The sequence below is a fragment of the Suricata suricatta genome, chromosome 12 (genome assembly GCF_006229205.1).
Source record: "Suricata suricatta isolate VVHF042 chromosome 12, meerkat_22Aug2017_6uvM2_HiC, whole genome shotgun sequence".
NCBI classification, from domain to species: Eukaryota; Metazoa; Chordata; class Mammalia; order Carnivora; family Herpestidae; genus Suricata; species Suricata suricatta.
Genome location: NC_043711.1, coordinates 23712693 through 23734549, shown reverse-complemented (window position 1 = coordinate 23734549; position 21857 = coordinate 23712693). Strand labels below are relative to the sequence as shown.

General features: G+C 36.1%; 1 protein-coding gene across 1 annotated transcript in view; it reads left to right on the top strand.

Annotated features, from left to right (window-relative positions):
* Window positions 1-21857, top strand: part of ERC2 (ELKS/RAB6-interacting/CAST family member 2) — a 916748-nt gene that overhangs the window by 301049 nt on the left and 593842 nt on the right. The window contains exons 5-6 of the mRNA XM_029918083.1: window positions 675-830; window positions 15578-15745. Coding sequence (XP_029773943.1) covers window positions 675-830; window positions 15578-15745 — 324 coding nt within the window. The remainder of the gene's footprint in view (window positions 1-674; window positions 831-15577; window positions 15746-21857) is intronic.

The window sequence follows — 21857 nt, the reverse complement described above, 5'->3', positions numbered from 1 at the left end:
AGTCAGTAGGTTAGAAATGCCCTGCAAGGGGGTAATGTTTTTTGTCACTTAGGGAGCTACTTGCCAAATAAATCATGACATGGTGATATTTTGTTTGCTATGAATTTTCAATATTTAGTATATCAGTCATAATAAGTTAGGATTCAGTTATTTAACTGCACTGATGTCTGTATTCTAGATGAGAATCTTTCTCCTCATTAGAGTTTAATTTCTTTCTCAGAGTGAATTCCAAGCATGCCTTATAAAACCAGCCATACAATGTATGCATGAACAAACCATTTTTTGTGTTTATAACTATACAAGGTATTATACTATGGTAAACTATATCTGAAATTACAAATTCATCCATTTAAATCGTGTTTTTCCCCCCTAACATTTTGGATCAGTTTTATCCTTGTTGCTTTGGTAATCTGATTTCCAGATATTAGACAAACATATTTAGGTAACTCTCCATGTCGTATTGACATATGATCTTTATTGGGAGCTGAAAAAATGATCTCACAAACAATCCTCAGAAGTGAAAAACATAAATTGTTCTGAATTCAGGGTTATGTCTATACTATAGTTAATGTATTACTCCCAAAATTACTTTCTGAAATTCTGTTTTGATAATACTGAAAAAAATAATTTTCTCTCTCTCTGTCTCTCTCTCTGTCACTCCCTTTTATCAACAGGACACAAAAATTGCTTCATTGGAACGAAACATAAGGGATCTGGAGGATGAGATCCAGATGCTAAAAGCCAATGGTGTGCTGAACACTGAGGACCGTGAAGAAGAGATCAAACAAATAGAGGTTTACAAAAGTCACTCCAAGTTCATGAAAACCAAGGTATGGTCCAATGTTATAAGCTTTTATATACTCTTAATGTGACTAGAAAGTTATGATTTACATATATACTTTCCTAAAATGCCCACATAACTGGTTTATTTGATATCATGAAATATATGGACAATATTGAAGAACACAGAAGATTTTTAATTCAGAAGTGTAGATTTCAACAGGAAATCAGGGAACATCTTTGTTCAAATTTCTACTTACTAAGGTGTTCAATGTCTTGGGAATTAACCTTTATTTTAAATAGTCCCCTCTCTTCCAAATTTCCTGAGTTTTCATAAGTTTTCTATTTTGCAAAGTTTTTATCATTGCCAAATTTTGATTCATGCCTAAGAAGGTGAATGTCTCAAAAGGTGTTGATTTTGGAAGCCAATTTAACTCACTTCAATGGTATAAAGACATTTTAGTGTTAGTATAGTGTTTAAGGCAGAACTGATTTAGCATCCCAGTGCCTAAATTCACTTAAATTATTCAGCTTCTTTAAGCCTCAGTTTCTTCATCCGTGAAATAGGAATGGGAAAATGAAAAGTACCTTCATCATTGGATTGCTCTCACAATTCCAAGAGATTTTGCATTTAAAGCACTTAGTCCCTTAACTGATCTCTAGAAAGCATTCAATAAATGACAGGCATTGTTGTTGGTAGTGTTATTATTATTGTTGGTATCTGTTGCTATGGAATATTTATAAAATATAATTATAGTAACCCATTTCATTAATTTGTATTGGTATTTACAGCTTTAAAGAATTTGGCTTATTATTTTCCAAAATTAAACTTTGGACTGCAAATGAACCAAATATCTAAATATCTCTTATTTTTACCTATGCATAATTATTGATTTATGAATAGCCCCAAATAGGCCTTTTGAAAGTTTGAGATGCTTTTATTTATCCCTGAATTTAAACCATTTTGCTTCTGGAAATAATAACCACACCAATTTTTAAAAATTGTTTTTTCTTTTTTCTACCATGTGTTCTTAAACACCTCTCTTCTTGTTCTAAGTTTTACATTTGTTTGTTGCCTTATAAAATGCAGCAGAGTTAAGGGTAATGCAGACTTCTGTGAGGAAACAATGGTGATGGAGAGAAAAAAATGTTTAAATGATAGTATGATTTCTATCATTGTGAAATATATGCATATTTGTTGCAGAGAATTTGCAACTTATAGAGAGGAAATAATAATATCCAGCATTACTTTACTGTGTATGTCTCTGTGTGTATGTATGTGTATTTCTCCAGGGAAAAAACAAAAATTTTGCTTGCTTCTGCCAACTTTCCAGTTATAAGTTGATGTTGAGATTATGACTAAAGCTTTGGATCAAGGAGTTTAGGGAGATCTGAGGAGAATGTCTAGTGGGTTTGAATGTAACCCTTTGCTTTCAAGGAGTTCCACAAAATGGAGAACGGGCTTCCCTGTTCAGCCCTCCCTTATAGTTTCTTTTTTGCAGTCCTTTCCTCTCAGAGAGTTGAGCTGAGGTGCAGCAAGCATAGTGGTAGGGTGGTCTGGTGACCAAACAATGACCACTCACTCTTTGAATGAAGCTATGAAGATATGAGTGAACTCATAATGTTTGGGCAAATTACTGTTTTGATTTAAACCTTTCCTCACATCCTGTCATTGAACAGTGGAAGATAGTTCAAGCTATTTCTACAACTAAAACTGCCATGAAATTTGTCTAGGTGAATAAAACATATATGTATATGGTGTTCATCAAGCAACTCTTTACCTTTACTAGCCCATACATGTCTGAGTGACTGTCGGTCCTTGAGTTGGTTTTAAATTTTAATGCCTGGTTACTTCTTAGAGTTCTTCCAAAAGTGGTCATGTCAGAAGGATGTTTGAGAAGAGAAATGGAGTAAGGGGAAAGAGTGCAGGCTGACACCTCCAATGGACTCTGGCAGATCTCTAGCCTGCCTTTTCTAGTTGAATGGGTGTGAGGAGTGAGGTATGTCACTCAACCACTTTCTTCTTCCATAAGATGGGGCAATAACACAATCCTGAAGGAGACTTAGAGGTTTAAATGAAATAATGTAATTAAAATGCCTGGCTCAAAAAGGTAGCTAATAATTATACCCATTATTATTGAAGAAGTATTTATAATTAATGAATTATATTAATAATAATAATAACATATTTGGCTTGTCTAATGAGGAAAATGGTTTTCTAAGGATATAAATAAAAATGAGTCTTATAATGTCATGCAGATATCCCTTATAGATTAAAAAATAGCTAGAAAGTATTAGAGTAAGTTTTAATCTTTTACCCATTGAAAGAATATTCTTACTGGATTGAACCATAACATTCATTGCTTATACTTCGTATCATTACTTCTATCGCTTATATTTCTTATTTATACTTTGAGAGCAGAGCATGGTTTCTTATCTAAGCCTGGGTATGGTCCAGCAGGTCTATTAAGACATAGCTATTGCTAAACGTTTAGTCCTGAGTGCTTTGTGTTTTGTGTTTTGTGGGATCTCAGAGGCTGTGTGAACTGATTCCAGTTGGGTGAATCATTTGTCATGAACTGGTTAAATTTTAGAGGCATGGATTGATATCCTTTAAAACTGGATTACCAGCATAGTTTATGGTCCATTGTGTCCTATTTGGATAACTTTTCTACAAACTTTACATGAATATGTTGCTTGTCAACATCATTGCAGATAACTGAGGAGTTAATTCTTGCAATAGTTGTTTATACACATTGATAGAACAATTGTTTAATGTCAGCATTAGAGTCTCTTGAACTCTTTCACTTGTGTAGAGTTGTACGGATAAAGCTTTCAATGATGGATTTTTGAGCTCTGTGGTCCTTAAAGACTTATTAAGCCTTGGTTTTAGCACATGACACTGAGCTAGCTACTGAGGGGCTCTAAAAGTAGTGCATATTCAAAACATATCTCACTTCACAGCCAGTACTAACCACTTATTTGGGAAAGTAAGAAATGTACTAGAAAATCTATCCCAAATATTTGATGGGAGGAGAATTCACTTCTGGCTGGAGTAATGCAAGTCATTTAGGTTTAGTGTTTTTTGTTTTTTCGGGGGGGGGGGTCTAAATAACTAGATTGTCAAAACATCAATGACAGGTCTGGTGAAGAATGCAAACTGAAATCAGTGACTAAGCAAACCTAGAAGGATAAATGAAAATCTTACCCTAATTCCACACAGAGGAAGAAGTGGGAAAAACCCAAGTCTATGTGAAATGGCAGATTTTCCAAAAAAGAAAAGAAATGTTAGATTTAAAGTGCAAACACCTAGAGGCTCTGAAACTTACTTTAGAAACAGAAATGTAGTTTTGAAAGTCATTGCATTTAGTGAAACAGTGATAGAAATGGAAATCAGAAAGTGACTTTGGATCTCATCTAGCAAAAAAAGCTGGATTTGAGGCAGGGATAGTTGACTTTAGAAACTGTTGTTTTAATGGTCTATAAAGATTCAGAGTCTTGGTAGAACATTTCAGGAATTCTTATGAAATTCTGTGTAAGGAGTGGAGTGGAACTCTGGGAACCAAATCTGAAATTGCAGCTAACTATTGTTATTTCTTCTTGCTGTTTGTAATGAAAATACAGAAAGATTTTTATTTTGGATTAAAAAAATTTTTTTTCTAATGTTTGTTTATTTTTGAGAGACACAGAGACAGAGCAGAAGCAGGGAGGGGCAGAGAGAGAGAGGGAAACACAGAATCTGAAGCAGACTCCAAGCTCTGAGCTGTCAGCACAGTGCTCAATGCAGGGCTCTAACTCATGAACCAGGGAGATCCTGACCTGAGAGGAAGTCAGAAGCTTAACTCACTGAGCCACCCAGGTGCCCCTAGAAAGCTTTTTAAAAGTGCCCCAGGGCACTTCTTTTTACCTGATGTTTTGGAGAGGCCCCTTCCGAGTGATTACTGTTTGCAAAGGCAGCAAGCTTGAAATTTCTTCAATCTGAATATTTCTTTAATAGAGATCTAAAATGAGTTTTATTATGATTATTTGGAACTTTACTACTTTTAAATAAAAAAATAAGGGGCACCTGATGGCTCTGTCAGTTAAGCGTCTGACTTCAGCTTAAGTCAAGATTTCACAGTTCTTGGGTTCCAGCCCCGGGTCAGCTGTGTGTTGACAGTTCAGAGCCTGAAGCCTACTTCCTTCTGTCTCTGTTTATCTCTGCCCCTCCCTGCGTGTGTACTGTCTCTCTCTATCTCTCAAATATAAATAAACATTTAAAAATAATTTTTAAAAAATAAGATACAAAAATTCAACCTGATTATGAAAAAAAATCTTAAAATTGGATAAACATATTTATGTTCTCATTTGATTTTTAGGGGGAAAATTTTAGCTGAAAATTATTTTTATGACTCATTGGTGATTAAATTGACTCAGCATTTGATTGCTTTTCATTAACAGGGCATGATCTCAAATCAATCTCAATCTCAATATTATAATTATTTTATCCAAGTAAGTAATAAAGGCAGCTAATAATAATTCTTGTATACAAACTCATTTTTAGATATAAAAGTATATTGAAATGGATAATTTTAAGTGTTTCAGTGAAAATCTGATGTATTGACAATATTGTTGTATGTAAAGGAGTAAAGCTTTACTCCATTTTACCTCCATCTGATCCTGAACAGATGACTGGGACTGGTAGGGACTCTTGAAAACTTTGTGATTAAGTTAAGTAGTGGTGAAGACCCTAATTGCTTTTGTAAATATGATATCGAAAAGCATCAACAAAACATATTTGCAAAAGTGGAAGGTGAATTTCAAAAATGTAAAAGTAGAATTTAGAATCTCAACTTGTGATAAGGCATGGATATCAGATGTAGTTGGCCAGAATGGAAATTCCTGCATCTTGCAGGCCCTTTGGCATATGCCCATTTTCCCTGAGAACTGACTCTGGGAGGCCTCCTGGGCCTCTAATTTCTAGAAACTCCAATCTTCCTCTTAACTCTGAAAACTTAGAGGACTCAGACTGTGAGAACAGAATCTAGAGGCCATGGAAAGAATGAGTTACCTTCAGGAGCACTGTTAAACCTTTAAAAATAGAATGTACCATGTAAATAATTTTCTGATAGGGAAAGAATGATGGCATCCCCAGTTCTGTTCAGGCTTTGTTTCCAGTGTAACACATTTTTACACTTTTCATCTGCTGATCTCAGTGCTTTTGTATTAGTCACTCCCTCTGTTCTCAAAGTTTGCCAAAGACACCACTCTGCTGTCGTAGATCTCCTCTTCTATTCTGAATTTGTAACACATTTTCTTATTAACCTCTGAAGGATTACAAACCTCATAACCCAAACTGCCTGATAATAAGCATATCACTTTCTAGACATGAGGGCCATATCTGCAGTGAAAAAGAAGCTGTTTTTCTTGGCAAGGGAGTATTTTCAGGGTGTTGGTTGTGTCACAGACGTAACTGGTAGAAGAACTTTCAGACGAGATGAAGTGTTCCTGATGTCCACATGGACTTCATATAAAGCATGTGATGTAATTCCGATTGGCTTTTCTTCTTGCCATCATGGAGACAGACCTTCCCCAGCCTCAGTTCTCATGTATGTTCAATTGCATCACTTTCCATTTTTATTGAGTTTATGGCTATAAAAGAAGCAAAAGTCATATTTTTTATGGAAGAATATGATTTTCTACCCTGTAACTATATTCCCTTTAGAAAAGCCTTCTTCTGTTATTGTCTGCATAAAATATTTATTTAAAATTTACCTCATGGCAGTGATAGTCTGAAGACTATTTAAAGCAACTGTCTATTTAATATTTATAGGCTGAAATGGTTTTATCATTATCAATCTATTTTTATTGAATAAAGTTAGGTATATGTAGAGCCTGTCATGTTCTTCCTTCCTATGAAATACCATTTTTTGATTAAGTTAATTTCATTCAAATTTCTCTCTCAATACCCCGTTACCACACTAGATTTCTACTCTGGTATTTGTAGAAGTTAGCCCACATCATTTTTTTTAATACTATAAACGCTGTCTTTGCTTAGGCATGTAAAGTTCAAAGTTTTTTTAGCTTTAAGATTGGATCCGTTTCATTTGTGGAATCAACTATATACTGTGCTGTCAGCTGCAGCTGCATGTGATTTAGAACAATACTCTATGTGAAGCATGCTAGTTTTGGGGCACATAGGTGGCCCAGTAGGTTAAGCATGAGACTTTGGCTTAGGTCATGATCTCACAGTTTGTGTGTTCAAGCCCCGTGTCAGGCTCTGCCTGGAGCCTGCTTTAAATTCTGTCGCCCTCTCTCTCTCTCTCTGCTCCTCCCCCTGCTTGCGCTTTTTCTAAAAAATAAACAAACATTAAAAAAAGAAGAAAAGGATGCTGATCTTGCCGATCACAACAGATTTAATTTCTTTCATAAGTTTAGTTAGTCCTAATTTAGATCCTCCCTATTTTTATTTATGCTCAGTTCTTGTTTTGAGTGAGAGTGACAGAGAGAAAGCAAGCGAGAGAGAGAGAGAGAGAGAGAGAGAGCAGGCAAAAGAGAGATGGAACTTACTTTTATTGCAGGTAAAAATGATAACAGACTCAGGATTCATTAAATTATAAAGAAAAAAATGTGTTTCATGTACTGCATATATCTGATCAGTGCCACTCTCTGTTCACGCATACTCAGAGCAAATTGATAATCAATCACAAGTCCTTCTCAGTGAATCTTTAAGCATAGTCAGAATCCTTCTCATGACTGCCAGTCACTATCAGATCTTTAAATTTGGCAAGCAAGATAAAACCCTTTGTCTCCTGATCTAGTCTGATTTCATCCTGCAAATTAGACTCGTCTCAACCTTGCTAGTGAATTGCACAGCCTGAGCAATTACAAAGGTGGGGGCCTTACTTCTTTGTATACCGCACTCCTTTCATTCTTTAGCAGTTATTGTCAGTAACTTGGTTCTTGTTTATGCAAGTTTTAGTTGCTGAAAAGAATACAAAATGCTGAATGAAATATATTTTCAAAAGATATATTTAAAAATGTACTTACAAACTGTTAGGCCAGGAAGAATCTCAAGGGCCAAAACTAAGCCAAAGCAGAGGACTGGATTGATAATAGATCACTGGTTCTTCTTGTTGGCATTTGCTAGATAGGTGAACTTGAGCGTTAGTTTCCACAGTCATGGGGACATTGAAGGAAAGAGGCAGAACCCCAAATCTTTTCAAGAGGAAGAGTCAAGTAGGAATTCAACTACCACTTTAAACTGGAATCCCAGATGGCCACACGCTTAGTACAAGGGTAAACTAAAAACCTCCCCACTGTACTCTGTACTTCTCTTCCATGTAGACTAGGGGAATCCAGGGGAAATTATCTGTTTTAAAACTTTGAGCCAAGTGGAAGGGGAAAAAACCCTAGCTTTTAGAGTCCATAATCATAGATGTGCCTCCCACCGATGTACAATGCAAGGTGATCCAAGAACTTTAAATAGTGAATGGAGTTTAAAGGGGCCCTTGGTTGATAGTGCCCCAGGTGTTGGCAGAGACAAATGCTCTGAAGGCCCACATGTTCAAGTTAGTACTCAAGTTTTTTCTCCAGATAAAATTCCAAAAACATGAGCACACAGTAAAAATCTTTAAAAAATCAAAAATTTGAAAAAAAAAAAAAACAACAACAAAAAAACAAGCTACCGTAATTGATAGATGGTGGAAAGAACAAACAGAAGCACCAGAGGCAAGGACTTCAGAATTGGGAGTTTTAAGAGAAACACTATGAAATAAGCACATTTAACATGTTTAAAAAAAAATAAAACGGGATTAGAATATGAATAAAGGAAAATAATCTATAAAGATGTCAAGCACAAATGTATAAAGGACTTATTAAACTCAGCACCCCAGAAAACAAATAATCCAGTGAAGAAATGGGCAAAAGACATGAGTAGACAGTTTTCCAAAGAAGAAATCCAGATGTCTAACAGACACATGAAAAAATGTTCAACATCACTCATCCTCAGGGAAATACAAATTAAAACCACAATGATGTACCACCTTACTCCAATCAGAATGGCTAAAATTAACAACTCAGGCAACAACAGATGTTGGCAAGGATGTGGAGAAAGAGGGTCTCTTTTGCACTGATCGTGGGAGTGCAAAGTGGCACAGCCACTCTGGAAAACAGTATGGAGGTTCCTCAAAAAATTAAAAATAGAACTACCATATGACCCAGCAATTGCACTAGTAGGCATTTATCCAGGGGATACAGGTGTGCTTTTTTGAAGGGGCATATGCACCCCAATGTTTATAGCTGCATTATTGACAATAGCCAAAGTATGGAAAGAACCCAAATGTCCATTGACAGATGAATGGATAAAGAAGACGCGGTGTGTTTGTGTGTGTGTGTGTGTGTATACACATACACATATACACAATGGAGTGTTACTTGGCAATCAAAAACAGTAAAATCTTGCCATTTGCAATGATGTGGATGGAGCTAGAGGGTATTACGGTAAGCGAAATTAGTCAGAGAAAGACAGATGTCATATGACTTTACTCATAAGTGGAATTTAAGATATAAAACAGATGACCATGAGGAAAGGGAAACAAAAAATATAAAAACAAGGAGGGGAACAAAACAGATTCTTCAATACAGAGAACAAACAGGATTGTTGGAGGGGTTGTGGGGGGGGATGGGCTAAATGGTAAGGGGTTATAAGGAAGACACTTGTTGGGATGAGCACCGGGTGTTATACATAGAGGATGAATCCCTGAAATCTACCCCTGAAATCATTGTTGCACTATATGCTAACTAACTTGGATGTAAATTAGGAAGTAAGTAAATAAATAAAATTAAAAACTAAAGAGAACAAAAAAATGTCTAGAAATAGGAAAATATAAAAATGGAAATTTAAAAGTTTAATGAATAGGTTCAACTGCAGACTGATTCATAACAGTAAAGACATTTAATGAGCTAGAAAACAGAGTAGAATGAAATAAATAAAAGATAAAAAGATGAAATACATTAAAGATAAATTAAGATACATAGAAGACAGAATAAAAAGGTTTGGCATCTGTCTAATCAGAGCTCCAGAGGAGAAGAAAGATGGAGTAGGGATAAAATCACAACACCATAGCTATATTTGAAGAGCAGAAAGCTGAGAATTTTCCAAAACTAACTCATGGATACAAGTCCATAAATTCAGGACTTTCAGAGTACCCCAAAGGGGAAAAGAAATCTGCGTATTTACATAAAATCTCAGAAGCAAAGAAAAGTTTTTAAAAGTCTTTAGAGGGGTCCCTGGGTGGCTCTGTTGGTTAAGCGTCCGGCTTTGGCTCAGGTCATGATCTCACAGTTCATGGGTTCGAGCCCCATGTCGGGCTTTGTGCTGACAGCTGGCTCAGAGCCTGGAGCCTGCTTCAGATTCTATGTCTCTCTTTCTCTCTGACCCTCCCCTGCTCACGCTCTCTCTCTTGTCTCCCAAAAATAAATAAAAAACATAAAAAATTTTTTAAAAAGTCATTAGAGGGACGCCTGGGTGGCTCACTCGGTTGAGTGTCAGACATTGGCTTAGGTCATGATATTGCAGTTCATGAGTTGTAGTCCCTGTGTCAGTCTGCTGACAGTTTGGAGCCTAGAGCCTACTTCAGATTCTGTATTTCCCTCGCTGTCTGCCTCTAACTGGCTCACACTCTGTCTGTTTCTCTCAAAATTAAATAAACATTAAAAAAATTTAAACAGCAGTTAGAACATCTGTCCAAAGAAGATATATGAATGGCTAATAAGTATATGGAAAGGTGTTTAATATCATTAGTCATTAGAGAAATCAAAACCATGATGACATTTCATACCCATTGGAATGGTTATAAGTAAAAAGGCAGACTAACAAATTTTGGTGAAAGTATGAAGAAATCAGAACCCTCCTATGTTGGTAGTGGGGATATAAGATGGTACAGTCATTGTGGAAAACAGTTTAGAAGTTCCTCAAAATGCTAAACATATAGTTATCATATGGCCTAGATGTTCCACACCTATGTATATACACAAGAGAAATCAAAACATATGTCTACACAGACTTGCATATGAATGTTCTTAGCAGCATTATCCATAATAGCTGGAACATGGAAACAATGTGAGTGTCCCTCAACTGGTGAATGGATAGACAAAATGTGGCATATTCAGTCAGTGTTGTATTACTCAACAATAAAAAAGAATGAAGTACAGATACATACTAAAATATGGATGAACCTTGAAATGTTATGCTATGTGATAGAAACCAGTCACAAAGTATATATATTACAAGATTCCATTTATATAAAATTCCCAGAATAGGCCAATTCATAGAGACAGAAAGTACATTACTAGTTGCTTAGGACTGGGGGTGGAGGTTGGGGAATATGGAGAATGACTTCTAATCATTATGATGTTTCTTTTTGGGATGAAGAAAATGCACTAAAGTTTGGTTATGATGATGGTTGCACGGTTCTATGAATATACTAATAACCATCAACTGTGTGACTTAAGTGGTTGAATTATATGGTGTAAAAATTATATTTCAATAAAGCTATTTAAAAAAAAGCAGCTAATGGAAAAAAGTCCCATTATCTGTAAAGAATTGAATTTGGAGTGATAGCTTGACTTTCTCCAAGCAAGATGGCTTGGAGAAAAAAAATATCTTTAACCTAGAAAATTACTTTTAATACTCAGCAACAATATTAAAAAAAGAATGACATTGAGATATTTTTAGACAATAAAAATGAGTTTGCCACCAAAAACATCCCACTAAGAGAAATTTAAATGATTTTAGGTAGAAGGAGATTTCTAACAGAGGGTCTAACATCAAGTAATAATAATGAACAAAGATAGTGACAAATGTGGGGGTAAATCTAAACAAACATGAACTGTAAAAAAAAGTAACGATGAGGTTGCCTGGGTGGCTCAGTTGGTTAAGCATCTGACTTTGGCTCAGGTCATGATCTTGAGATTTGTGGGTTCAAGTCCTGTTTCAGGCTCTGTACTGACAACTCAGAGCCTGGGGGCCTACTTTGGATTCTGTGTCTCCCTCTCTCTGCTCCTCCCCTGCTTGCAGGCTGTCTCTCTCTCTCTCTCTCTCTCTTTCTCTCTCTCTCTCTCTCTCTCTCAAAAATAAATAAACATAAAAAGTTAAGAAAAAAAGTAATGATGAGTTAAAACAGGAAAGAACTAAAATACATGACAATAATATGTGTATGTCAAGGGAATGGTGGCTGAACTGAAAGTGTCTCAGGATCCTTATGTTTTTCCGAAAGAAGGTAAGCATAGATTGACTTTAGACTTAGTTAAGTTAAAAATGTAAGTGAGCTATATTTTCTAGGGTAATAACCTGAAATAAAATAAATATAAAAGTTATGTCTTAAATGAGTAGAGGCAAAAAAAAATAGGATAGGAAAAAATCATTCAAAAGGCAAGAAGGAAAAGAGAAATAGAAATGACAGTATATTTAGAAAGCACAAGATAAGATGGTTGAAATAAATCACAAAAATCTGTAATGATAATAAATACTCCATTTCATTTTATCAGACAGGATAAAAGAATCTGGATATATGCTGTTTACAAGAGACACGTACAACATAAAGTTAATGATACATTGAAAGTGACAGAAGACACACTAGCCAAATATTAACTGTGAGAAAGGTGTAATAGCCTTTAAGGCAAAGAAACCGTTTTTGATCCAGTAATTATAGACTTGCACTCAACAATATTTGGATGCATATTCTTTTCTAGCACACAGTATAAAAAATACATTTATGATAGCTGACCATATACTGTGTCATAAAGCAAAACACACTAATTTCAAATGATTAGTATCAAACAGACCTTGTGCTCTATGCACAAAGCAAAGCAAGGAAGCAAAAACACAAAGATAACTAGGAAACATCCATGTATTTGTTGAATAAGAAGCATACTTAAAATTATTTGTGAGTTGAAGAATAAGTAATAATGGAGATCAGAAAATACTTAGGACTGAACAATAATGTCAGTATTACATTTCAAACTAGTGGGATCGAGCTAAAATGATACTGACAGGGAAGTTTATAGTCTTAAGACATATATATGGAAAGAAAAAGGTGAAAATTAGGTAAGTATCCAACTTAAAAAGTTAGGAAAAGAAAATAGAATGAATCCAAAGAAAGTAGTAGGAAGGAAGTAATTAAAAGATAAAGGAAAAAATTAATGAAATAGAAAATAAGAATGTTAGATGACCAACACAACCAAAATTGGCTCTTTGAAGAGATTATTTAACATGACATGCCTCTGCTGAGACTCATTAAGAAAAAGAGAATAAAATTGAAGAATATTAGAAATGAAGAAGACAGTCATTGATGCCATACATATCAAAAGATAAATGGGTTTTATAAAAATTTATAAATGGGTTTAAATAAAAATTTCCTGCTAAGTAAAGGTGAGTGTTTAGATAAAATGAAAAATTTTTAGGAGAAAAAAGTTATCAAAATTGACTCAAATAATTAGAAACACGAATATTCCTATAACCATTAATGATAGATGAAATAACTAATGGTCTTTGAAGAAAGAAAATACCAGCCTTAGATGATTTTACTGGTAATTTCTAAATGAACACTAATGGGAAGAAGATTTTAATTTTACACAAACCACTTCAGAACACTATAAAAAAAGGAGCACTCTAAATTGGTACTAAAACCTGACAAGGACAGCACAAAATGGGAAAAGTATAAACCAGTCTTATCCATAAACATAGATGAAAGATCCTGACAAAATAGCAAGCTTAATCCAGTAACATATAAAAAATACAGTACATTATGACTAAGTGGAGGTATTCATAGTTGTGCAAGGAGAGCTGAGTATTTTAAAAATCCATTAGTGTAATTCATTACAATAACATATTAAAGGTGAAAAGTGTGATAAATCATGAGATGCAGAAAAAATGTTTATTAATATTAAACATTCCTTAATGATTAAAAAAAAACAACTCTTGGCAAAGTTGTAATAAAAGGGAACTTTCTGAAACTTAAGAGTGCCTATAAAAAGCTAAAACAAACATCAAACTTAATGATGAAACATTGAAATTCTTCTTTTTGAGACCAAGAACAAGATGAAGGAGCCACAATTTCTACCAGGCCTCTCTGTCTTTCTCCCTTGCCTGTCCATGTGGCTGGTGTGGGCTTCTTCACAGCATGGTGTTCAGTGGGTGGTTAGACTTCTAACATGGTAGCCAACTTCTAGCTGCCCGTCCCACTATAGACAAGGTCCAGAGCAGGCATACTGACATTTTGGCTACATTTAGCTGGTTGAAGTAAGTCACAGTTTAGCTCAGATTCAAGAGGAGGGTTAACAGACTCTGCCTCTCGTTGTGAGGAGCAGCAAGTGTGGACAAGTAGAAGAAATTGGTGACAGTCATCCTTGCAGATCATTTACCACAACTCTTATCAGGCTGGCAAAAATGTAAACGTCTGGTGACATAAGATATTGGCAAAGATGTGGCATGATTGGCACACTTACACACTGCTTATGACCCGGAATATGAATGTAACAACTTTGGTAAACATTTTGGTGTTCTCTTGTGAAGCTAAAGATGTGCATCCTATATAGTCCAGCAATTTAACTCCTAGATTATTTTTGCTACATGTACCAGGTAATATATATAGGAATGTTCAGAATAGCACTTTTTGTTCTAACACAAAAACCTGGAAAAAAACCAAAATGTCTTTAACAGCAGAGTGGACAAATGAATTGTGGTGAAGTCTTATAGTGGAATTATGTACTTCAGTGAAAATGAACAAATTGCATGTATCATAACATGATTTAATCTTGAAGATGTAAGATTGAGTAGAAAAAAGCAAAGTACTCTAAAGAAATATGCAGAACAAATAAGGTTGAAATGCAAAAAATATGCAGCAAAAAGATAAGCAAGAAAATGACAAACACAAAATTTAGGGTATTAGTTATTTCCAAAGGGGGAGAAAAGAAGATAGAAATGGGTTGGGACACAGGTAACTTTAATGATCTTTTTTGCTGAATTGAATGATGGATGTTTCTTGTATTATTTTTCCTTATACTTTACATAGTTTTATGTTATTTTGTATTTTCTCAATATTTAATATAAACAGAAACATCTCTTAATGCTTACTTTTTTGGAGGGGAGGGTGAGAATTCTCTTTTGTCAAATGATGCCCTTGAATTATCGTTTCCACTGTGGAGTAGCAGAGAAGGACCAGGGTATGTCTTGGGTTAATTACTTTTATTAGCTATCTGTTGACACTTCTGAGGATCATGGTGAATAGACTATGTGGTTTCATGGGTAAGTCTGACCAGGAAGCCTTCATTCCACTGTGAGGCTTTGTTCTGAGGGGGGTTGATGATAGAAGGCAGTCTGCTGACCTTACTTTCTGTTTTCTGTACTCTCAGCCACCTTTACAGGGCCTCTCCAGACCTGTATGAACTTCCAAAGCCATCTCTCTCTCTCTCTCTTTTTTTTTAATTGTATTTAGTTTTGAGAAAGTGCACACTGATGGGGGGCCAGACAGAAGAGGACAGAGGACGCCAAGAAGGCTCTGTGCTGGTAGCAGTGAGCCTGATGTGGGGCTCAAACTCCTGAACCATGAGATCATGACCTGAGCTGAAGTTGGATGCTAAACTGATTGAGCCACCCAGCTACTCCCCAAGGCCGTCTTTTAAAGGAAACTCATGGCTTGCCTTGTTGGAATAATGATCATTGGCTATTAAATATTAAGAGAAATAAGTAGTTCTTAAATGTAAAGAGCAGGAACTGTGGCTTCTAATTTCTTGCAATTTTGTTGCTTTTTCACAGATTGATCAACTGAAGCAGGAGCTTTCAAAGAAGGAGTCAGAACTTCTTGCCTTACAAACAAAGCTTGAAACCCTTAGCAATCAAAATTCAGATTGCAAGCAACACATTGAAGTGCTTAAAGAGTCGCTTACTGCCAAAGAACAGAGGGCTGCCATCCTTCAGACCGAGGTAAGGCACTGTTTCATGATTCCAGGCAACAGATGTTGAGTTGATAGAAAACATTCACCTGGACAGCTTTTTTTAGAAGATCCAAACCCTTGAGGCCAGATTTGTTTTGGATATCAGTATTCCAGGGATTTTAGAAAGGTAAGACCCATTGCATGTATCATAGATGCATAAAACTCCCCTAGATTGCAAGCAACACCTTGTAAACAAACACATGACTATTTCTGCAGAGAATAAACTCCTCATACTAAAGTAGGATAAATTAAGACTGTATAAGTAGAATACTATTAGTTCATGTCTGGCTGTGCCACCAAAAGAGTTTGCTTCACTCTGGAATTTTTTTTTCATTTTTTCAGAGATTTTTGGATTTGGGAACCACAAATAAATCATTGGATCTAAAATGGTTTTATCAAAAATCATAAAAAATTCAGAGTGTCATCTACTTTAATTGATGTGTATCTGTACAGGTTCCCTGTCCTGGCCATAATTCCAGGGGTTTCTTCCTTCCTAAAGGCTATCCTTAATTTTTAAGATTCTTTTACTCATTGAAGAGAGTTAATATTGTGTGAGTTTCTTGAAAGAAATGTTGGTTTAAGCTCTAGACAGTTGTAGTATCAAAGCCAATGAGGTTTTTCCGAGGTGCATTTTATTGCTAATTGGAAAGAAATGTGTTTGTTATTTCTTATTCAAACTTAGAAGAGAGCCCAGTATAAGTTACTATCCTATTTCCTTACTTCTCCTCATTGGATTATATCTTTGGGTCTGCTAAGAAAGGCAAAACACAAGCTAGTTATTATGTAAATAAAACAGTTGCCAGAGAATAAATTATTGCATGTGGGCAATAGCAAAGAATGCGATGAATCTCCCTGATTTTTTCTGATGAGGCAGTAAGTTAAGTATTACTACAGGAGAAGGCAATCTAATTGAGTTGCATGTTCTCTCTTGTACTCTTTAAGCTGTTTTATTTTATTTATTATTTAAAAAAAATTTAAATGTTTTTATTTATTACTGAGACAGACACAGAGCATGAGTGGGGGAGTGGCAGAGAGAGGAGGAGACACAGAATCTGAGGCAGGTTCCAGGCTCAGAGCCATCAGCATAGAGCCCAGTGCTGGGCTCAAACCCATGAACTGTGAGATCATGACCTGAGCTGAAGTTGGCTGCTTAACTGACTGAGCCACCCAGGCGCTCCTAAGCTGTGTTTTAGTATGTATATGCTTTTGTGTCTGCGGGGAGGTGTAGATCTTCCTTAGAATTAATCTGACCATGGAGTAGTCCTGTGCCCTCAGTCAGGGTGCAGCAGAGTGTCCAGAGGTGAAAGGAAACAACTTCTGGATTGGATTGTCCTTGGCATGGACCTGACTCAGCCCCTATGTAATTTACATTGGCTGATAGGCAGTCATTTGATTGCTACAAACCAAAATGATCATTTTGGCCTCAGTGATAATAGATATTTCACATTTAAGAAAATCATTTTCAGTTTTATATAGTTGTGAATTTGAAAGCATGGATACTTTATTTTGTAAGGCAAACATGTGAACTATGCCATAAATTGGAAGACAGCTGTATCACCTTTGAGGAGGCTGCAGTGAATAGTATCTAGAACTGTGCTAATACTGTAGCCACTAGCCACATGTGGCCATTCAAATTTAATTAAGATTCAGTAAGACTTAAAATGTAGTTTCTTAAACACAGTAGCCATATTTCAAGTAATTATTAGTCACATGTGACTAGTGACTAGTGTATGAGATAGCACAGCTATAGAACATTTCTGCTATCTAGCACTTGTCTATATAGGGGTTAAAAACTGGCTTGTGAGACAAATATTGCCTTCTGTCTGTCTTTGTAAATAAAGTTTTATTAGAACATAGCTGCATCCTGTCATCTACATGTTGTCTTTGGCTGCTTTTGTGCATCAACAGCAGAATTTAATAGTGACAGAGACCATCTGGCCTTTAAAGCTGAAAATATTTACTTTCTGGCCATTTACAGGAAAACTTTCCCAAGCCATGGCATTGTGATTTTGTATGAGGACGGTTGAGTGGGAATTGGAATGCTGTCTCGTCCTCTCTCTAGCAGTTGTACTCTGAACAGGGCAGACTGTTTGCTGACCCCTGTTGTAGAACAGGGTCCAGTTTGTTTTCACAGTGCTTATTCACAACACACAGTTGTGTTGGGTTGGGGAAATGCCAGCACTATTAATAAAGCTAGTGTGATTCTGTTGCCGTATATAGGTAGAAGGAAATTTGAGAAGCAAGGCATCTGCTGTGGTATTGCTCAAACAGAGAGTCAGACTTTTTGATGGCCCCTTTCTAACAGGAAAGAAAGAAAAGTCATCTCAGAAAGGCTAACTACCTCCCTCTCACTACGTTGCACAGAGGAGTGCCATATCCTCTGGCCTCTCTCTCTTTTCTTATACCCTCCTCGGTATATAATCCTCTCAAATTAATGTAGTCCACATTAGATCTATACATTTTTCATGAAAAAGATAGTGGTGACATTATGTGTATAGCTTCTGTCCCATGTTCAATAATTAAAATGACCCTATAAAGAGATCGTGCTTTGAAGTAGAAAAAAATATTCTCAATGTGCAAAGAAAGTGAGATGATTTTCTCGTTCTCTGCTTTGAAGTTGGGTGTGTGAGATTAATGATTTTATCAGCTGGAACATCCAAGGAAAATTCTTTTGACGTTTTTCTTCTTTTAAAATCTTTGTAAATGGAAGTGGAGAAAGTTACCTAATGATGTCCATTCTTAGAGGAAGCAATTTAGGTTGAAATTAGCTCTAATTGTTGGATCATAAGCAAAGGATTTTTGCCAGCAGGGTGAAGTATATTAAAGTGATTTTCCTGCTTTTTGGAGAAACAGATAGAAATACGAGTCTCCCAACTAACTTGTGGTGGGTTAACGGGCGAATATTCAGGGAATGAGATATGTTATGTTTCATTACGCCCTACAATGAAAGACCCCAGTTTACACTCATATGAAAGATATGGTGCTTATTCTTGGAGGAGGTTATATGGAACTATCCTTCCAGTTAAATTCCTGGGTCATTCCTAAAAGCTCTTGCCAAAACAGAAGAGGGCTGTCTCTAGAATGGGAAGAACCCTGATGGTTTATCTAGAAAATCCATGCCATCAACTGGCTTTTGGCCACTCTTACAATAGGATATAAAGGACAGATGCCACTGGCTTAAAGGTTCATCTCTGTAAGAAGGGCTTTTGCTACCAGGGGATTTGCATTTAGGAGGCAGTAGGATGAAGGGTGGGAGACAAATTGTCTGAGTTTGCAGCTCTGTGGCTTGGATCCTAGGTTGGTTTGTTTTAACTTGTACAAATGCCCAGACTCTCTTTGACATGTGTGCAGTAAATCAATGGAATAATAATTATATGCACACAGATATATACCACATAGCTTGTAACATAACGTTTTACTTAAAAAAATTTTTTTAACGTTTATTCATTTTTGAGAGACAGCTCTAGTGGGGGAGGAGCAGAGAGAGAGGGAGACACAGAATCCGAAGTAGGCTCGAGGCTCTGAGTTGTCAACACAGAGCCTGATGCGGAGCTTGAACCTACAAACTGTGAGACCTGAGCTGAAGTCCGATGCTTAACCGACTGAGCCACACAGGTGCCCCAACATTTTACTTTTTTAAACTAGCTTCAAAGTTTCTTGTTTTGCAACTTCCCTTGATGTTTTCTATGTACCAACTTACCCCCATCTGTCAACACATTAATTCCATGGCAGTAGAGATAATAATGAATTGGCTTTTTTTAGCATCTTATTTTTCTGTATTTCAGTGAATACTTACCAACATATTCAGAATTTACAAAGAATAAAGGCTTAGCCATTATTCTATGATCTGAAGTAAAATGTGTGAAGAACATAGCATTTTGAAGCAGGGGATGTGTGGACATGCCTTTGCCTCCCCATTTAATAACTGCCACATGAATAAAACTTAAACTTGTCTCAGCCTCTATGTCTTGATCTGTGAAATGGCAGTCAACTGGGCCAGCCTGATGCATCTATGTGAAAAGTGCTTTGACTCTAGTAAAGGGTTCTAGCTATAAATTGTATTGATTATCATCAGTGCTGCTATTATTATTATTATTACAATTGTATATCCGGGATGTTTGGGGAATACCCTACCATACTTCTTTTATCATGCGTTCTGTATGTTCTGCCTCAAGGGTCTCTTTTGAATTTGTGGTGTCTGCATTTACCAAGCCACACTTTTATATTTTGACGAGGTCACTTTTTTATCTCTTAGAATGATACAAGGAAATCAAGATTCTTTGAAAGCGCCATCTATTTTGTTCTATCCTCAAATTAAGAGACTTCCTTCTGTTTTCTGGCAGGTACACTTTCCCCCAGCCCAGCATGATTTCCATACTGCCAGGCCTGACAACTCTTTTGCATGTTTTCTAGAAGATGTGTTATATGACAGTGGCATATAATGTTTGCTTTTGTACTCATTTCTGTCCAGATAGGTCAGGAAAGAGTCTTGCTTGTTTAAAAGTAGTCACTTGAGAACCTATTAAGGTATGTAGGGATTTTGTGTTCATAAAGGCAAGGGAAAGGGCAGCATATCCAGGTGGCAACCTTAGTGGCAGCTCCATAGAAAAAGTCCATAATATTTTTGTGTTTGTATTTTAAATATAATCAGTATAGAAGAGAGCTTCATGCAATCTATAGACTCTTTCATCAGAAAAATTTACCTTGGCACATATACATTTATATTCACATGCAATCATGTATATAATTTTAGGCAGTTTACAGATATCCTGAAGCATTTCCAAGAATTTCACATTAAAGAGCCCTCCCTGTCCTATAGGTTCTGTACATTTTTTCATTCAACATGTAAGTTTTGAATGACTGGATATGGTCCCTGCCTTTATCTAGCCAGCACTTTATTGGGTATATCGATATATGATAGGGAACTGATTTATAGTACCATAAATACTCTGTGATTTCATTATCACTGGTTGATAATAATTCTACACAAAATCTTAATTGGACTTAATTTTCCTTCTATTTAAAAGCATAAAGAAGATAAATAAATGTTCAGCATCTTTGAAGACTAAAGTATGCAAGCTGTATGAAAAGTCCATTTATATCTCATATAATTGAAGGCTAATGTTGCGAAGGTGACTACTCAGATAATGTTAAGCTTTCATGTTTTGATTAAAGCTGTTCCTCTTTGAGTCCACACTCAAGCAACTTGGCTTTTCTTGAGAAAGGGAATGGTATTTTTGGGGTTCCAGACACTCTGCTGGGTTGATTATTTCATGAGTTACTACATCTGCTTTGAAGTGCTTCAATCTGCTGTACTTCAGAAAGATGCTTCCCTTGACTTGCCTAACTGAAGTATCATTTGATACTATTTAATTGAGCATCTGTCATATACAAGGTGTTGGACAAGGTGGAACCCATAATTTCATGAGCTTTGGCGTTGGACTTCTTAATTTCATTTCATTGCCCAAATGGCTATTGAGTGTTTTTCTGGCTACTATATTGAGTTTCAGGAACTATAGCTAAATGTTTCCCATGTGATACTTTAGATATTTTTATTTTTTAAAGTTTATTAATTTATTCTGAGAGATAGAGAGAGAGAACGAATGAACATGGGGAAGGGACAGAGAGAAGGAAAGAGAGATAATCCCAAGAAGGCACTGTCAGTGTGGAGTCCAGTGTGAGGCTTGAACTTATGAATCAGGAGATCATGACCTGAGCTGAAATTAAGAGTCAGATGCTCAATGGACTTAGCCACCCAGGTGCTCCTCCCATTTGGTACTTACTTTAAACTTGACTTACAACCTGTGAAGTTGTATTATTGACCCCATTTTTAAGATGAGGAAATAGAGCCTCGGAGAGGCTATGTAACTTACTTAACATCACACAGTAGTGAGAGACAGGGCCTTGGGTGGCAAACCCTGAGCTCTTAAACAGAAATCTAGTGTTTTCCAGAAGGGTCCCAGTGGATTGAATGCTTTTTTTATATGTCAGGGAGCTGACATACATCGTCTCATTTAATCTTCATGGCAAAGTTTATGCAAGTTTTCAAATGCTGTCTCAACAGGTGAGTTCACTCCTGTTCAGTGCTTACTAGGTAGAAC